The sequence below is a fragment of the Ylistrum balloti genome, unplaced genomic scaffold, assembly GCF_031769215.1.
Source record: "Ylistrum balloti isolate Yb309-2 unplaced genomic scaffold, AGI_CSIRO_Ybal_v1 Utg370058, whole genome shotgun sequence".
Lineage (NCBI taxonomy): Eukaryota > Metazoa > Mollusca > Bivalvia > Pectinida > Pectinidae > Ylistrum > Ylistrum balloti.
Genome location: NW_026782107.1, coordinates 1359924 through 1377345, shown reverse-complemented (window position 1 = coordinate 1377345; position 17422 = coordinate 1359924). Strand labels below are relative to the sequence as shown.

Genomic DNA, 17422 nt, shown 5'->3' with positions numbered 1-17422 from the left:
GAATGGTGGTTTGTATGTAAGACAAAGGTTTGGTTGAACAGATAAACAAGCCAGCTATAAAACGTTGTTTATATGGATTCATTTGAAGTTTAGGGATCCCGTATAAACGGGGGAGGTCCGTATCCTTATCATTAATAGGTAATCTAAATTGATTGTAATACTGAAGCATGATCAGCAAGTATTTCACCTTTTGAAAGACTGCATTATGTATTGGAGGGGTTTCATTCGTTTTTAAGCAAGCCTAGTTCTTGTATACAGGAGATGTAATGTTTGCAGACAGGAATCACCGTATTTGACACCTTTTCTGCAGACACAAGAACATACCTGTCATGTAAATTATGAAGTGGGGATTTCAAATCAGAATCGAGGAAAGCTGACCTATATTGTGCTTTCATTTTCGATTTCAAGCTGTAAAGTCTTTTACGAATGATGGACCGATTTGACTTAATCTTTGAAAGTATGGTGGATGGTTAGCCTGTACAGACTTCTCGTTTTAAATATTGCTGATGTTTATAGCATCCACGCCCTTATATACAAACTCAACAGTCTTAAATTGGCGCGTTGTTGGAGGATCGCGGCCACTTGTACAGACAAGTTTAAAGAGCCTGATTTGTGCCACATCATCAATAATTTTATGAAGTCTCCAAGCTAGTTTCCACAGGTCACCAGATGTAGTATTAGCTGGATCCACTTGAAGCTTTCGTAGAACTGAGATAGGAAGCAAATATAACGCAGTTCGAATATGATGGACACCAAATGATTTCTGTAAAGTATCCATTAGATTTTCAAACGTGGCCATACAATGCCTATGTCCGTGGCTACGATTAAGTCTAGTTTGAGGGGGGGGGGGGAATAAAGTCATAACGTTAGTGTTACTGCATCCAGAATTGGACAAATTACCTGCACGCGGTCAATGTTGTCATATGTCACAGCAGTGCCAAGCCGTCTAATATAGTGTTCCTCACGTTGTCTACGGAAGGGGGTGCTCAGTGCGGGCTTGGGGTAAATGTCAGCTTGTTCTTACGGGATCATTTTTACGATGGTATTTTTTTCATAATACGGACATTCATCGACATTATGAAATACTCTGATATTTTTTGTTTTGATAAATGTACAAATATCAATAGCAATATAGAATTAGTTCGATTGTATGCAAATAACGTATGGCATTTTAAAAGCAGGTCAACTTCGTGTAGCTAGCATATATTGGTTCGTGGTTATACAATTAGGACTAATTATAAAAAAAAAACACTCTCTTCTCAAAATAAGTAATTAAAGTGATTCAAAATACTGTTTCAGCATTTATAATTTTGAATGTTATTTCTGGTGGCTAGCTATGAACTTTGATAACAACCAAATTTCAATCGAAATAAATTCTGATAAGCTTTTGATTCTTAACATTTTTTAAGTGTTTCATCAATTTGTTCCGTCTGTATATATGTAGTAAAATTGTTTTTTGCTCATTGAAAATTTCCTATCATCAGTATAAGCCTGAAAATAGCTTTCGAAAACTAACAGTATTAACATTAGTTGCTGACAGTCTGACATATTTCAAAACCTACCACAAACATTTTTTGGCAATTTTCTAGGAAGGACTGCAATAGTAATATTCCTTCTATTTCTGGTCGGTATCATTTTTCTACATTCATTTATTATATTACTTTCTTGTGAACCTTTCGTATATATATTGCCTTTCAGATAAAGGTAGTGATAATTAGTATACAAATGCTTACATAAACACATAAAAGTGATTACCTTAAAAGGCATATAGTATGTAAACATGGTCTCCATTTGAGAACTAAATTGCCATATATATATGGTTCAGGTGTTGACCTTAATGATATTTGTCGTGTGGGAAACTTGTGACTGTCGTGCCGTGTGGATAACGAACTATGAACTTTGAACTTTCGTGTTGGAGTGAGTGTGAATGTGTCTTAATGTGAAATTTATATGTATCTGTATATAATATATGTAGTAAATAGTTTCATGAAAAACCGTTTGTTGCCTTCAATCCCAAACACCCTGCGTTACATATATGATAAATGCAATTACTGCAGCAGTAACTTTTCTTTCTAATAAATCAATATCGGAAGAAATAGTATGAGGTAATTCCTATCGCTCATTTCAGTGAGAGCGTCTAATTCCAGTGATACAAATCCGTTTGTTTAAATAGAACATAAAGAAACACAGACAGGAAAAGAAAGGAACATTGCTAGTACAATCATTATTATGTTTAACTAACAAGTGTTTTAACCAACCGATGAATGCGCAAACCTCTTAATCAAAGATGACATTATGATAAAAGGGCGGTCTCATTAGCTGAATAGCTACCAAATGACCGGAGATATAGTGCCAAATTAGACCTATAGACTTAGCTTACCTTAAATCTTCAATGTGTGGTACCGCTTGATGAACACATCGACATGGCTAATCTGCCACACATTCGATATTCAAACAAATGCAACCTTTACCATTTTCAACAGCGCTTGTCTCCCACAAAGACCATTAACCCAGAAGAATTTGAGAACCTACGTTGTTTAAGATCAGCGCGAATGTCGTTCGTTGCATTCGGAATACTGTAGTTCGGAGACAAATATGTTTCGGGACTATTCCATATATTTTTGTACATGATTTCAATTAGCTTTCCAACGCTTGTAAACATAAAATCATGCAAAACATTTAAAAATAAACTGAATGGATAATAATGTGATCACTATTTGTGTTGGGTCGCTCTTATCTATTTCTAATCTCTTTGACGCTGTTAAAATATTATAATTAACAGAAAGTACACAATTTTAGCAAATATTTAAATGTTATGAAATTAATTTCTAACCATTTAGTCCCTTTAATAAAAAAAAACAACTCTACTACACTACATACTAAGTTTCAGTAAAGTAAACCAGATGAGCGATGCTGGACATGTGCGATTCTTGTTCTATGTTTCACTGGTGACCTAGGCGGTACATTCGTGATACGAATAGCTGATACACATATACCCGTATTCAGGTATTTTTTGTTGCCCAGTACACAGCACTTGCCGCTCTCTGAAATAAGAATTAAGCACTGGGTGGGCTGATTACAGCAAGGTCCGGTTGTATTTCAAAAACTGTTGAATTCAAAACGACCTTTATTTCTGTCGATCAACATTTATCTCTTTTTTTCAATATTCAACAATATTCCACATATATACAGTTGTACATTACACATGGCATGGGGAAACAAGCTGAGACATTATGCATGCATCATTTACTCCAAATTGAGCAGTCAACAGCCATACTTAATATATTAGTCTTTTTCTTAGGATCTGGTGTCAGAAATAATTTATTTTTGTGAAATATAAGGCCATTCGAAAGTCATCATAATTTATCTGTACATGTTTATGCTCCACCCATGGGAATTTGACATTTAATTTGATGATGAAGAAACGATCTAAAAAGGCAATAAATCAATGATAAATTTATAATGCTATTATTGATATTATTATAAACAAATATTGGATGGTATAGACTTTGATGTATTAAGTCTTCGTACTTTACATTCAGTTAAATATAAACATACACACAATGAAACATCAACTTACTCACACACAGTACACAAATATACACATACACACATATCCACATCATTGTATTTATTTTATACAATGTCATGATATATCTATAGCATGGTGAAGTGATTAGAATATTTACATTTCTTAGATTTTTTTTCATAACCAAGCTTCCATTATAGGAGTGTTCTATGATACAGCTCACTGTCTCAGCAAATATAACCAACACAGTGATGATGATCAGTTTGTGATAACACAATTGTATGAAATTGATATCTCATCGCACAAAGATACGTCCGACCAAAGTGGGACAGAATCCTAACAGCGACCCATTTTTTATACAAAAATAAATCCTCATTATCAAAGAATGCTTCACACTACATTTGGACCAGGTCTTTTTATTCCTATAGGAGAAGGATTTTAAGTAATAATTTATTCGATTTACCCAAATGGACCCCGCTTCTCAGACCCCGAGGGCAAATAATCACACTTTACGCACATTTTACTACCCAAAAGGATGCTTCTCACAAAATGTAGTCAATCGTTCATGATTATTAGTGATTTTAAGAAAAAGTCCATGAAGGGACGACCAAGGCTGCGTTATTCTATAAGCTCACTTTGCCTTTCCGGACGGATGAACTACATTCCTAAAATATCAATTCAACGCCGAAAGTGTATACAAACACCTGGATTTTCACCTGTAAAGGAACAAATGTTACAAAAATATCTAAGTACCACAGAAAATGTGAGGAAGATGGCCTCGATGAAAGAGAGAAGAAAATATCTTAAACGTGCCTAACTGTTCCGTAAGGGAGACAACAGGTACAATTCCTGTTTGACCTATCACTCGGTAATATATTTATTTGCTAGAGTATCTGAAGCTAAAATATCACCTTACATTTGCTTTTACAAATGTGTATGAAAAAGTGTAGAATATTTTTTATGCAGGAACTAGTTTGAATTTATGCAGAAAGTCTTACCCGTCACTGCCTTAATGGATAGAGCGATGACTACAATGTTAAGAGGTGCCGTTCGTTACGTTTCAGTGGCTATCTTGAATGAATAGTGAATACGTGTAGTTTTAAATAACAATGACTACAGACATAATTGTATAGCCTGTGTCTGATACAGGATAAAGGGTACGCCTTGTGATCACTGTGTGTTTACGCCAGTTGAGGATTGTTTACCAAGCAGTTTGCTAGTGTTATAGGAAAGCTGTATGATGGCCTCGTATGCCCAAATAATTTTCACAATATTCCTCACCCAATGTTGTGACACAGGCGGTAAGTAAAACTTTAAATCATCTTAAATTCCATGTAATGATCCACGGGAGACCACTTCCACTTGATGGTTTACTCAACTGGCAACACATGTATCCACGTTTTGTTGAATTATACAGAGTTGGCATAACTACTTAGTAAGGCGGTCTTTTATCGTTTAGTTGTAGTGTGGACACTGCCTAGCAATCGTATCGACATATTTATTGTATCTATTATTCCGACATAACCAGGTTGTCACTTTTTTCATCTTTCTTTAAATTTATGTCTCTCTTTGATTTGCATTGCTTTACACGGCCAGGTTCATCTAAAGACGGTCTCCAGGTGTATACGAGCGTTAAATATGTGTCATTTTAGCAGAACTGGAAGATGAAGGTAGAAATTTCATGATAATTTAAAAACAGATCCGCAATCAATACTGGATGCAACGGCTTTGCTTTCTTGTCCCCACTAAGGATAATGCTGCATATAACATTAGATTAAAATGATGTGAATCAGGTATATTTTTTTAATTCATGATATGACACACAGTGAGCAATTCGTAGGGAATAATTTGCTACGATAATCGAGCACCTCTCTTGTATATTTCCACAGAAACAACCATTCCAACGACCACAGACTCATCGTTCGCAATACGCCTTGAAAACGGTCTCTACAACAACAGCGGTCGAGTTGGGGTGTACCACGACGGACAGTGGGGTGGAATATGTGACGGTTCCTGGTCTTATAACGACGCAAACGTAGCATGCAGAATGTTGGGATATACGTAAGTATGGTTCCAGCCTTAAATACAGGAACATAGTTCGGTAAAACACGAACAAATTATGGACGAAATACACGTGTATTAATTGAAAATTCAGATAAAAACGGAAAATAGGACGAGATGCTCAAGGTTGTAATGGTTTTTGTCTACATTGCATTAAGAACTCCGTATTAAATGGTGTGAAAGAAGGATTTGTTCAAACCATGCTCTTTTGAAAGAAATAATTACATCCTTGTTTAATTAGGCCAATACATGTAAATTATTTCACAGAGAAATGTGACTTACACAAAGTCATATTGTAAAAACTCGTCATGCAGCTACAAACTGTCGGTATGTGGTTTGGTTTAATTCTGTTTTCCGTCCTATCAACAATTATGAACAAAGTCTGATCTTTAAGCATTATTTCTGGTCTTGAAGCATTTTAAGCTACGAGAGCTTTTCATGACGGGTCCTGAATATGTGAAACCTCTTCCGTTAATTGTATGGTGATTTGCAAGATACTCATGTATTCTGTTGAAAACTGTGCCAGAGAACGAGCGAAACGAAAACATGCTGCGTTGGATTAATTTTCTGAGTGGGTAAAGTCCATTCGGTCGATCATTCGTAACAGAATAAGCAGCTTGAAGACAAAACAAAACAAAGGTCACCTTTCCTCGATTCTGATATGCATTCCACACTTAAAGATTTACATGACAGGTATGTTATTTTGCCTGCAGATAAGGCAGATTAATCAATCCTTGTCTGAAAAAATTATTACATTTCCTGTATACAAAAAGAACTGGGCTTGCTCGACAACGAAGGAACCCACCTAAATAGTATGCAATCTTGCAAAAGACGAAATACTAGCTAATCATGCTTCTGTATTACAATTATTAAGATTGCCTATTAATGATAAGGATACAGACCCCCACCGTTTATACTGGATCCTTAAACTTCACCAGAATCCATATGAAAACGTTTTAAAGCTGGCTCGTCTAACTGTTTAACCAAACCTTTGTCTAAACTACTATATGTAACCACCATTCTAAGTACTATCAAATCTGGGTACTGTTTTATTGTGATACTGTTTACGCAAGCAGAACATTTAATAGTATGTGGGTTTCGAAGAACTCCAAAGAACATCTGACCAATCCCCAACTCCCTATTCCAAAAACAATTTTTTATTCATACGAGGCTAGATTTATTAAAGAGCTTATCAATACAGGTGAGAAATCACAGTTGCATCGATATTCAAAGGCCTGTTCCCATTATCACGATTTAAGTGCAAGATGTCGTCAACTGACTGACAAAGTCGTAACACAAGGGTACAAAAGAAACAAGTCGATGAAAATTAATGGCAAGTTTTTATGGTCGCCATAGTGATCTAATTGAGAAATATTATATTTTTTTGTGGACATGAAGCTGGACGTGGTTGATCCTGTTGGTTCCGTTTTTGTATATATTGTTCTCATTTGAAAACGTCACATTGCTAACTTAGATTGACCAAGGTTTACACAGCGGGTGTGGTCGATGAAACAAGAAATGCTTACACCTCCGGAACACCTGGACTTATTCTCCTTGTACTTTTCTTCGGAGGTCCCTATAAACTTTCAAAGTTGATAATGTTTGGACAAAAATCGTCCCAGGTTAATATGAACTCCCATCATCGCCCTTTCCCAGCACTGTTTGCCGGCACGCGGTGATCAGTAATTGATTGCGTGATATCTAGGTAGTATTCAGTGTTTTTTCAAGTGGACCGCTCCTGTGGTTGACACCTTTTATCGAGACGTGACTCGAATCAATCAGCTATATGAATTCTGGTTGTAGTATTCGAAATGTTTATTGCACTTTCTGGAACTTAATATGATATACAAAACACGTATTTCTGTAATATTGTACATTGCACTTCATAACACAGTTTTCACATCTCGAATTTCACAAATTATCTTAATTTGAAAAAATGTTATATCTTGTTTATTAGTTATCTTGTGTTTATGTTGAATGTCGTATAAAGTTATACTGTTTTTGACCGGAATAAATCCTTGTTAAATGAGTAAACAGAATACGTTGTTTTACAGTAACGGCTCGATTACCAGTAACCTCTATACAGTTGACTCAGTCTGGTACCAATGGTTTGGTAACGAGACGGATCCAGACCTTGTCTGGATGGATCGTGTACGGTGTACTGGAACAGAGACCAGCCTAGCTGACTGCCCGTTTGATGGATGGGGAATAGGAAATTGTGGCGATGGTTCCTGGTCTCGTTTTGCATATGTATTCTGTTATAATGAAGGTAATTAACATAATGTATTTGCACGACCTCTTAACATCGTTGGCGCTAAACTATTTCTAGTTTATTGTATATACTTGTTTGATTTTGCATATATACAGCCCTCGCTTTGATTGAAAACACTGACATGTTTTGCGCGGATTTCTGGTTGACAAGCAGGAAGGAACTTATGCATGTTTTACCATTCTGAATAAATACGTATTCAAATTATCGCTCCGATACTCTCCGCTCGCACACTATATGAGTGAGAATATCATTCAGCATTTCGATTAGATCGTTTTTTGACGTGCTACATTTTAATGACAAGAGAAAGACTTGATAACAAGTATATTATAAAACTGTTTATTCAGACAATTCCTCTATGGAAGTTCGATTGGTAAATGGTAGATCAGATGGGTACGGACTTGTCGAAGTACATTACAGCAGCTACTGGGGAGGTATACATTATGACGGCTTTTTCAGCAATGAGGCCAAAGTTGTGTGCAGGACGCTTGGTTACAGGTATTTTTTCAAATATCCTATTTGATTAAAATCAAATATTAACTTTTATGACCACGCTTTTTAGCCATGCTTAGAACAAAGAATTATAATCCTTTCGTTGAGACAAAATTGGGAAATAGGTATTGTAAACATTAGCATTTTTCGTGATAAATGTGTTGCGCTGAAATTGAAATTTTTGTGTAATGTTTATACAAACTGTGCCAACTATTATGTTTTTGCGAAGTGATCAAATTTGCTAAAGAGAAGTTTGATTGCGGCACATCTCATGGGTTGAAAGTACTTGTATAATAAGAAAAACAGTGATTGGTTGGTGTAACGGGTAAATTGATCAAGTCTGCCGTTAAACTGTTCAAATACTCTAGTATGTCAAGACGACAAACCCTGAGGACTATTGTACTTACTACCATTGCTGCTTTCTATTGGCACTCGAAACAATATTCTGCATGCCAAAAAAAAATTTCTCTTCCATCATTTATCAGAAACTTTCAATCTTTTGATTTGTGTATTTCAGCCACGGCATTCACTATGGGGGTTCACTCATTTCGTTCAACACAGTTCCGCGATGGATGACGAGACAGTGTACAGGCGAAGAAAAAAGCTATTTCGACTGTCCATTTGCCAGTGATCAAAACGTGATCGTAGGACTGGGTATCGCTTCTGCCGTTTGTTATAACCAACCGGAAGGTATTTAATTATATCGATTATATTGTTATATATTATACATTTCCCTTGATATATTTCATATCTTAGAAACATGATTTTGATTTCCGATATACTGCAATTTGCACATGTAGGTGGATGAATAGGGAAATGTTTTACTGAGCGTTACCAGCTGTAGGTGTGTAATTCCAATTTATATACTCATTAAAATTTGCTACTACGTCCCCGTCAGTGATACACAATTTGGTTAATACGGCATGCTGAATTTATTTGTAAATGTTTATACGAAATCTAGCTTCTGTAATAATAATTTACATAAATACTTAGGACGTATGTTGCCCGATGCATGAGTCAATTTGACGAGAATAGAAACAACTAACCAACCAGTGGACTAATGATTATGACTAATTAATCTGTGATTATGCATATTTTAATTATCGTTTGAATAACACTGTGTACATAACTTATCAGATATTTACATACCAATGTCAAAACTAATTTGAATGTATAACCATCAGTTTTAAAGCTATGACTGACATGACGTCGTTTTCTATCTCTAAAGAACTTTGTCCTAGTTGAATATACCCTACATCAATTGGGATGCACGTTTTAATACGACGACGTTATCAATCTGTGCGTTTGAAACTTTCATGTCAGGTTCCAAATAAACACCTAACCACAACAAATATATCCCGGTTTACAGAAATTAACTATGTAAGTGTACGTCTTATATTTCAGTCGGTCTTGGTGAAGATCACCCCGTCTACCTTGTCGAAAAAGAATCCTTCAACATGGGCGCTGTTGAAGTTGTATATGGAGGACAAAATGCAACGGTTTGCAGCAAGAATTGGGACAACACTGAAGCAACAATTGTGTGTCGGATGCTTGGTTTCAGGTACAAAAAGGCACTTAAACCGTTCTTATAATGCATATGTTCTTTTAAAACGTTCAACAGAGAAAATATGAAATCGGATTTATCGGATGTTTCCAATTATCCTTCCTTTGATATTTATTTCGACAAGCGTTGACTGCCTCAGACGTTCCTAGATGTTAAATAAATGTTTTGGTCATTAACAATTACTCACGAGTGATGAAATAATTGTATGATGTACTTTTAATATTTTGTATGAATGATGCTATTTTGTCTTTTGTAAATTTCTTTTTTTGAATGCTGTCTGAAGTCTGGCTTACAGTTTAAAGTTGCAATATACGTATGTAAGGTCGTGCTTAACTCTGATATTTCCGTATGGCAACGTCGTGATTTTTTTTTTTATTATTATTATTATTATCGTAAGAACATGATAAAAAATAAAGGTACTTAAGTATGGTATTGAAATGAACGTAATCTGGATTTTTCACCTGAAAGTAAATTTGATATCAAATACTATCAGTGATGAATATCAGGATTTACAAATCAAGTACCTATTTTTTTTATTTTTATTTTAAATCACCGTTTTCAACTGACCTCTTTAACACGTAGTAGAACTCATAATAGGAAGTTGTGTATTCCTGAATGACAATTGATTTAACGGTATAAGGAAAAGTAAGAGTTCCTTGTTTTTATAATATAAATCCTACTCAGATCAAAAATGTAATTGCTCCTTCAATTTTCAATTGATTTGTTAGAAAATTTGCAAACTTTATGCATATGACATGAGATTGTGTTTTCCTGAGCTGTAATAAGATTCGTCAATTCTTGAGGGATACTAGCCCTATATTTTTTAGTATTTTAATACACTGCGGTAGTCTATCCTGAATTCTTGGTAATTCTTTAAACTTTGGTAGATAGAAATTTAATTAACAGTATTTCGATTTTCTATATTTGAAATAATATTCTCCAGCTTTTTAATCTTGCCTAGAGATGTTTTTATCCTATTTAAACAATCTAACTAAAATGCAGATCCTAATATAGCTCCTTTTCTCGCCACAAAGGATTCGACAACATTCTATAAGGTGTCATGTTCTAGTGAACTTTGGTATTAGCCGATCAACTTACCACTGACAGAATGTTGAACGTAACCGGGGCTGGTCGAAATATCTCTGATCATTCACAATTTCATCCCAACAAGTTGACTTAATTAACGAGATATATATGTGTCAGTCTGGAAACTTTATCCCTTTTCTCACTCCAATGCGAAAATAACGGAACGAGAATTATCAGATCTAAATAACAATATCGTTTGCCATCTCGGCATCTTAATATTTCCAAATTGGTATTCATTTCAATAGAATGAATATTGAATAATTCTTAAGCATTTGACGTGCATATGTAAGTTGATGTGTTTACGCTGTGGTAAATTTTATATTGTGTGATGACACTGTGACACGTTGTTTCCTGATGATGTCACCCTGTGGTAAATTTTATCTTGTTTGGTGACACTGTGACACATTGTTTCCTGATGTAGTCACCATGTGGTAAATTTTATCTTATGTTGTGACACTGTGACACATTGATTCATGATGTAGTCACCCTGTGGTAAATTTTATCTGATGTTGTGACACTGTGACACATTGTTTCCTGATGATGTCACCCTGTGGTAAATTTTATCTTGTTTGGTGACACTGTGACACATTGTTTCCTGATGTAGTCACCATGTGGTAAATTTTATCTTATGTTGTGACACTGTGACACATTGATTCATGATGTAGTCACCCTGTGGTAAATTTTATCTGATGTTGTGACACTGTGACACATTGTTTCCTGATGTAGTCACCCTGTGGTAAATTTTATCTTATGTTGTGACACTGTGACACATTGTTTCCTGATGTAGTCACCCTGTGGTAAATCTTATTTTGTGTTTTGACACTGTGACACATTGGTGGCTGATGTAGTCACCCTGTGGTAAATTTTATCTTGTTTGGTGACACTGTGACACATTGTTTCCTGATGTAGTCACCCTGTGGTAAATTTTATCTTGTGTTGTGACACTGTGACACATTGTTTCCTGATGTAGTCACCCTGTGGTAAATTTTAGTTTGTGTTGTGACACTGTGACACATTGTTTCCCGATGTAGTCACCCTGTGGTAAATTTTATCTGATGTTGTGACACTGTGACACATTGATTCATGATGTAGTCACCCTGTGGTAAATTTTATCTTGTGTTGTGGCACTGTTACACATTGTTTCCTGATGTAGTCACCCTGTGGTAAATTTAATCTTGTTTGGTGACACTGTGACACATTGTTTCCTGATGTAGTCACCCTGTGGTAAGTTTTATCTTGTTTGGTGACAATGTGACACATTGTTTCCTGATGTAGTCAACCTGTGGTAAATTTTATCTTGTGTTGTGGCACTGTTACACATTGTTCTCTGATGTAGTCACACGGTGGTAAATTTCATTTTGTGTGATGACACTGTGACACATTGATTCAAGATGTAGTCACCCTGTGGTAAATTTTATCTTGTTTGGTGACACTGTGACACATTTTTTCCTGATGTAGTCACCCTGTGGTAAATTTTATCTTGTTTGGTGACACTGTTACACATTGTTTTCTGATGTAGTCACGCTGTGGTAAATTTTATTTTGTGTGATGAGACTGTGACACATTGATTCATGATGTAGTCACCCTGTGGTAGATTTTATCTTATGTTGTGACACTGTGACACATTGTTTCCTGATGTAGTCACCCTGTGGTAAATTTTATTTTGTGTTTTGACACTGTGACACATTGTTTCCTGGTGTAGTCACCCTGTGGTAAATTTTATATTGTGGAATGATACTGTGATAAATCTTGATCTGATGTTTTCAAACAATAATTTACTTTACATTTACATCCCGACGATTGCAACTGCTATTGTGCTAAAATAGTCCTGTTACAACTTTGACGTGTAAGGGCGACAAATCTCACACTTCTGTAAGACGCCATCAGTGGTTTTAAAGTCCGGTATAAACCAAACTCGCACGCGCATTACAACTGTCTAATTTCTGGCTGTGCCTTATGCCATAAAAATGAAAAACTTGTTACTTTATTTATCAAATTATCACTAATCACAAATCTATATATTCGTAGAAATGGAACTGCCAAAGAATATCCAAGATACCAATGGGAATCTACTGAAGATATTGGACTGAAGGCACAGATAAACTGTTCCGGAGCAGAGTCGAGTATCTACGAATGTTCATTTCAGGCAGATTTATTTGGCTGTCCCTTTCCATTTGTCAGAGGAGGGGTTTCCTGTTCAGACTATTTAGGTAACTATATAAACCACCAGCCCTATAGTGTTAATTACCATGTTTTTTCTTTGATTTAAATTAAACGTCAACATAGCACTACTGTTCATATCCATAGCTCGTCGTAAAAGTATCCCCACTGTATATATGAGAATTAGATAATACATAAGAATATATGGTACTCATTTGCTACCCACAACATGATGGAATAATTCAGCTGCTACAATTTTGTTATGCTTTTCTCATTTATGTTTACTTTTTCCTTTTTGCCATACATGACGTTATCTCTTGTCTTATGAAGTCTGTAAGGCGTGTTCACCACTGTTTACTTGTAATGAAGAGTTCCCTTCATCCAACAATCTCTGCATTATCAATTGTTGAGACATAAAGGTACTATACAATCTAACTTTATTTACCATTTTTTCCTCAGATGACGTGGATGTCTTTCGATTCTTTATGAAAATGAAATTCTGTACCTTTTTTTCTTTTGCCGAATGCCGATCACGTCAGATCTTTTTGGATGGCTGTCATACCCTGGTTGATAAATGGGTCTAAATGTCACTACTCGTCATGTGTTGAACTATATCGTATCATGTCGTCTTTTTGTCCTTGTGATGTCTGACCATATCATATGGTTGCCCTGTGTTTGGTAAAAGAGTCGAGTGTGTGTGAGTTTTGTTTGTCCTGTAACGTCTGTATAGTCCTGTGATGTCATTTATAAATTTAGAAATAAAATACTGCACTGTGACTTAATGCACGAACATTAATGACCTGAAATATAAAAAAAATGATAAAATTCATATTCATATCAAGTTTATTGATGATTTGCATTCTGTTGAGTTGTTACCTTATCCTTTTTACAGCAAATGTCCTTATTTGTTGAATTTCTTTAACAAGGTCTTTATTTCAGAATGGCTGGTAATATGTTATCGTTGGTAAAGGAGATTTCTAACGCGTTACATTCACATTGACATGCAGTTGTTTCGTTTCAGCTACCAATGCCGCCGCTAGCAACTATTCATTCAACATTATTGTCACATATCTAATTTAATTGTGGGCAATTTTCTTCTCATCACCATTTGCCCTCGTTTTTTTTTTAATTTGGGTTTTTTAAAATTACCTTTAGGTGTGACATCAAAATTATATATTTGAGATTAAAAATCATATGTAACCTGTTTTGACTGAGTTGCCATATGTAATCCAAAGGAAGGCGTATTTTTAACAGTATTCATATTGCAAAAATGATATAAAAACATAAGAATTATGTTTGTTATAAGATTAGAAATATTTCATAACCGTTTAAATAAAACTTGATATTTTATATGACATATCTCAATCGGTAATGTAACTATGACGTTTTATGAAAATAATTGTAAGTATGCATAATGTAATAAATAAATTGGTCAGTTATTCATTTTAACAGATATACAACGTAGATAATGAAATACTGATATAACATTTTTTTAAATAATTTGTTTCATAACAACTATGGTAAATCAACCACAGCACAGTTACATATACTTATTCCAAATTTTGGGCCCCAAATAGAACCACGTCCACGTCGTGGGGCCTGGTAACATACTAGATGTAGTATGGCCAAGTGTTCTACATGGTTTAAGAAGGATTTGATTATATATTCCAATAAGTTATTTTCATAATTAAATCTAATTAAAAGTAAGAGGGCAAGAGCTTAGTGCTCTGCTCGTCAGTCCGTTTTATTTAGACATTTGTAGTACAGATAAGAACACCGATGAAAGTGATTTCCAAAACGCTGTCGGGAATACCGTATTTATTATTATTTTTACTTTTTACTCTCGTCCTTTTTTGCGGGACCATTTATTTAAGATACCACATAATGTCTGTGACAAACTTAATCAATTTTAGTGATGATATCAAATTTCTAGGAAGTAAATAACATGTACCGCCACTTCAGATTTGATCTAGATCTAGAATCGAAGAATTCGAAATTTCAGTGTCTGCATTACATAGAAAATGATTTACTGAAGTAAAAGAAAATGTTTTCGGTAAAAGCAAATACGAAGAAACCACTATAAGTGGTACTTTACAAGAGATTTTCCTACTTCCTAAGACAATAATGCAGGTACAGGATGCAAAAATATTTTGGTATTAGCAAAAATAAAAATGGTAAATTTATACCTCTTATTTTTAAATCCTCTTTCCAGATTGGTATTGTTCTCATTTCTTTTCGTTCACAAACTTCCCAATCATTACAAGGTACCATACACTTCCTATGCACATCATGTAGATCTGTGTACGTAATCATGATACCTAACCCATACGATACCGTCTGTGACAAATCTAAAAAAATAATAAATGACAACGTTGTTATGAAACATATCAAACTCTTTATCTTCAGCTACAAAATCAATATAAAAATTATTACTCGAACTAGACGTTCGGCAGGCGTTTGGCGCACAAGATCAAGATCCCTAAACACCCGTCACGTGACCTTAGCAGTTTCGAAGAAAACCAACACTAGATAATTAAACGTGTTCAAAACAGGACTGCATTGTCCAGTACACACGTAAACACGACATGAATTTCCACCCAGAAACTCCCTCCACATCTCGCCTATATTCCACAAAGTCCTTAATAATATATCTCTTTGCGAAACTTCCGATTATATTCGTAACGCCATAATCATAACTTTTATCAGAGTTAAACTGGTTTGACGATATTGAAATATTGACCAACAGGAAGCCAAGCTCAATTACGGCGGTCATTTTGTCCTAGCAGGAAGTTTGTTTCCAGTGTCAAAACAACCATGTATATCAAAAATCATTCACATTTACAATCATTGTAAACCACTCCATCGCTCTTATCTGGTCGCTATTTTTGACATTTTATTACGAATGAAAACTATTGCAAAGACAGTCGTTTCACATTTTTTATTGCACTGCACCAAATAGAACTAATGGTATCTTGCAATGATATCTCGGCTTTCAGACACAGGAGAACATCTAGAGATCAATGTCTCCTATATCATGCGTTACTGTGCTTATAAGATATTTGTGTGTACCAGATGGCTGTAAATGTGATGATCATTAGTAATAGATAGTAATCAATGAGATTCAAACTTCATCGTTATTCTGATCGTCTCGCTCTACTGATATGTAAGGGAGAGAAGAAGTACCCGACGGACACAGGTTCTCCTGCAACATAAAATCGGTACAGCTTTGCCATATATGTAACCAGCATTATACATCTCATCGAAAAACATATTTATAAAACCTGGACAACTGTCACGATTTGTTACATTTTTCACAGTGAAATGTAAGATTTTATAGTGAAAATAAAAGTGATATTTTCAGTTTTCATTCCGATGTTATTTGCACTTTCTTTTTTTGATCAATAAGATTGCAATGTAAATAAAAATTATCCAAAAACGACAACTCTGCAATAGTTAGCCCCGTGAAATGGAGGGAACCTCTCACTCTAGTGTAATGTATGAATTATAAATTGACAAAGTGGCAATTTCAACACGCAGCGGAAAGTTGAAAACTACAATAAATATGATACTTCTTGTTTTTGAGGGTTTTTATCAATAAAAGTAAGAAGTAAGTAATTTCGATTGGTTGATATTTATATCGGTGCTGCGCAAATGTGAAAAATATCAAAGCATCCACCCCACTCTATGAAATAAAACTGTTACTCGTCAAAAATCACAGAAGATCCTATTAATTCTCCCTCGTTCACTGTAATTTTACGCACAATATTTGTATGACTATCTTATCACATTTCACCATCACAGGTCACATCCAACGCAACTCCAACAATAAAGCAAATGACAAAAATTATACAATGAATGTTCACAGGGATGCTCTCATTTAACCCATCAATTACCTCCCCCTGACTTGGAAAAGATAAAAAAAAAAGACGACAGAAAACACTATGCACAATATATGCGTGTCTTACATATATCCATATTAGTTCATAGAAGATATCTTCCATTGTACATACTATATATAAGCAGCTTGTTGAAATTACTGGAGTTCAAATTAAAATAGGTCCTGTATATGTTTTTTAAGCATATTAAAGTTTATATACTTGTATTTACTTATAAGTCACAATATACAATAAGCGATTCTGATCAGTTCCAATATCAAACGGGGACAAGAAGGAGGCCTACATATCAACTTTGAGAACAATTCCATTTAGTTCTTCATAAGAAATACCGATAACAGGAAATGTTTACTGACTGATGAAAAGAC

The 17422-nt window shown here is 35.0% G+C and overlaps 1 protein-coding gene across 1 annotated transcript; it reads left to right on the top strand.

Annotated features, from left to right (window-relative positions):
* The first annotated feature begins 4769 nt into the window (after positions 1 to 4769).
* On the top strand, positions 4770 to 14073 carry LOC132549476 (neurotrypsin-like). Its single transcript, XM_060213415.1, has 8 exons — positions 4770 to 4830; positions 5419 to 5590; positions 7645 to 7859; positions 8207 to 8357; positions 8869 to 9041; positions 9756 to 9912; positions 13030 to 13211; positions 14054 to 14073. The coding sequence occupies exons 1-8, from the start codon at positions 4770 to 4772 to the stop codon at positions 14071 to 14073; spliced, it is 1131 nt and encodes a 376-aa protein (XP_060069398.1).
* The last annotated feature ends 3349 nt before the right edge of the window (positions 14074 to 17422 follow it).

Bases quoted from the DNA above. Each gene is read 5' to 3' on its own strand.
- LOC132549476 (XM_060213415.1), top strand. From the start codon at position 4,770: ATGGCCTCGTATGCCCAAATAATTTTCACAATATTCCTCACCCAATGT. The intron at 8,358-8,868 runs GTATTTTTTCAA...TGTGTATTTCAG, and splicing joins TGCAGGACGCTTGGTTACAG to CCACGGCATTCACTATGGGG. The intron at 9,913-13,029 runs GTACAAAAAGGC...ATATATTCGTAG, and splicing joins TGTCGGATGCTTGGTTTCAG to AAATGGAACTGCCAAAGAAT.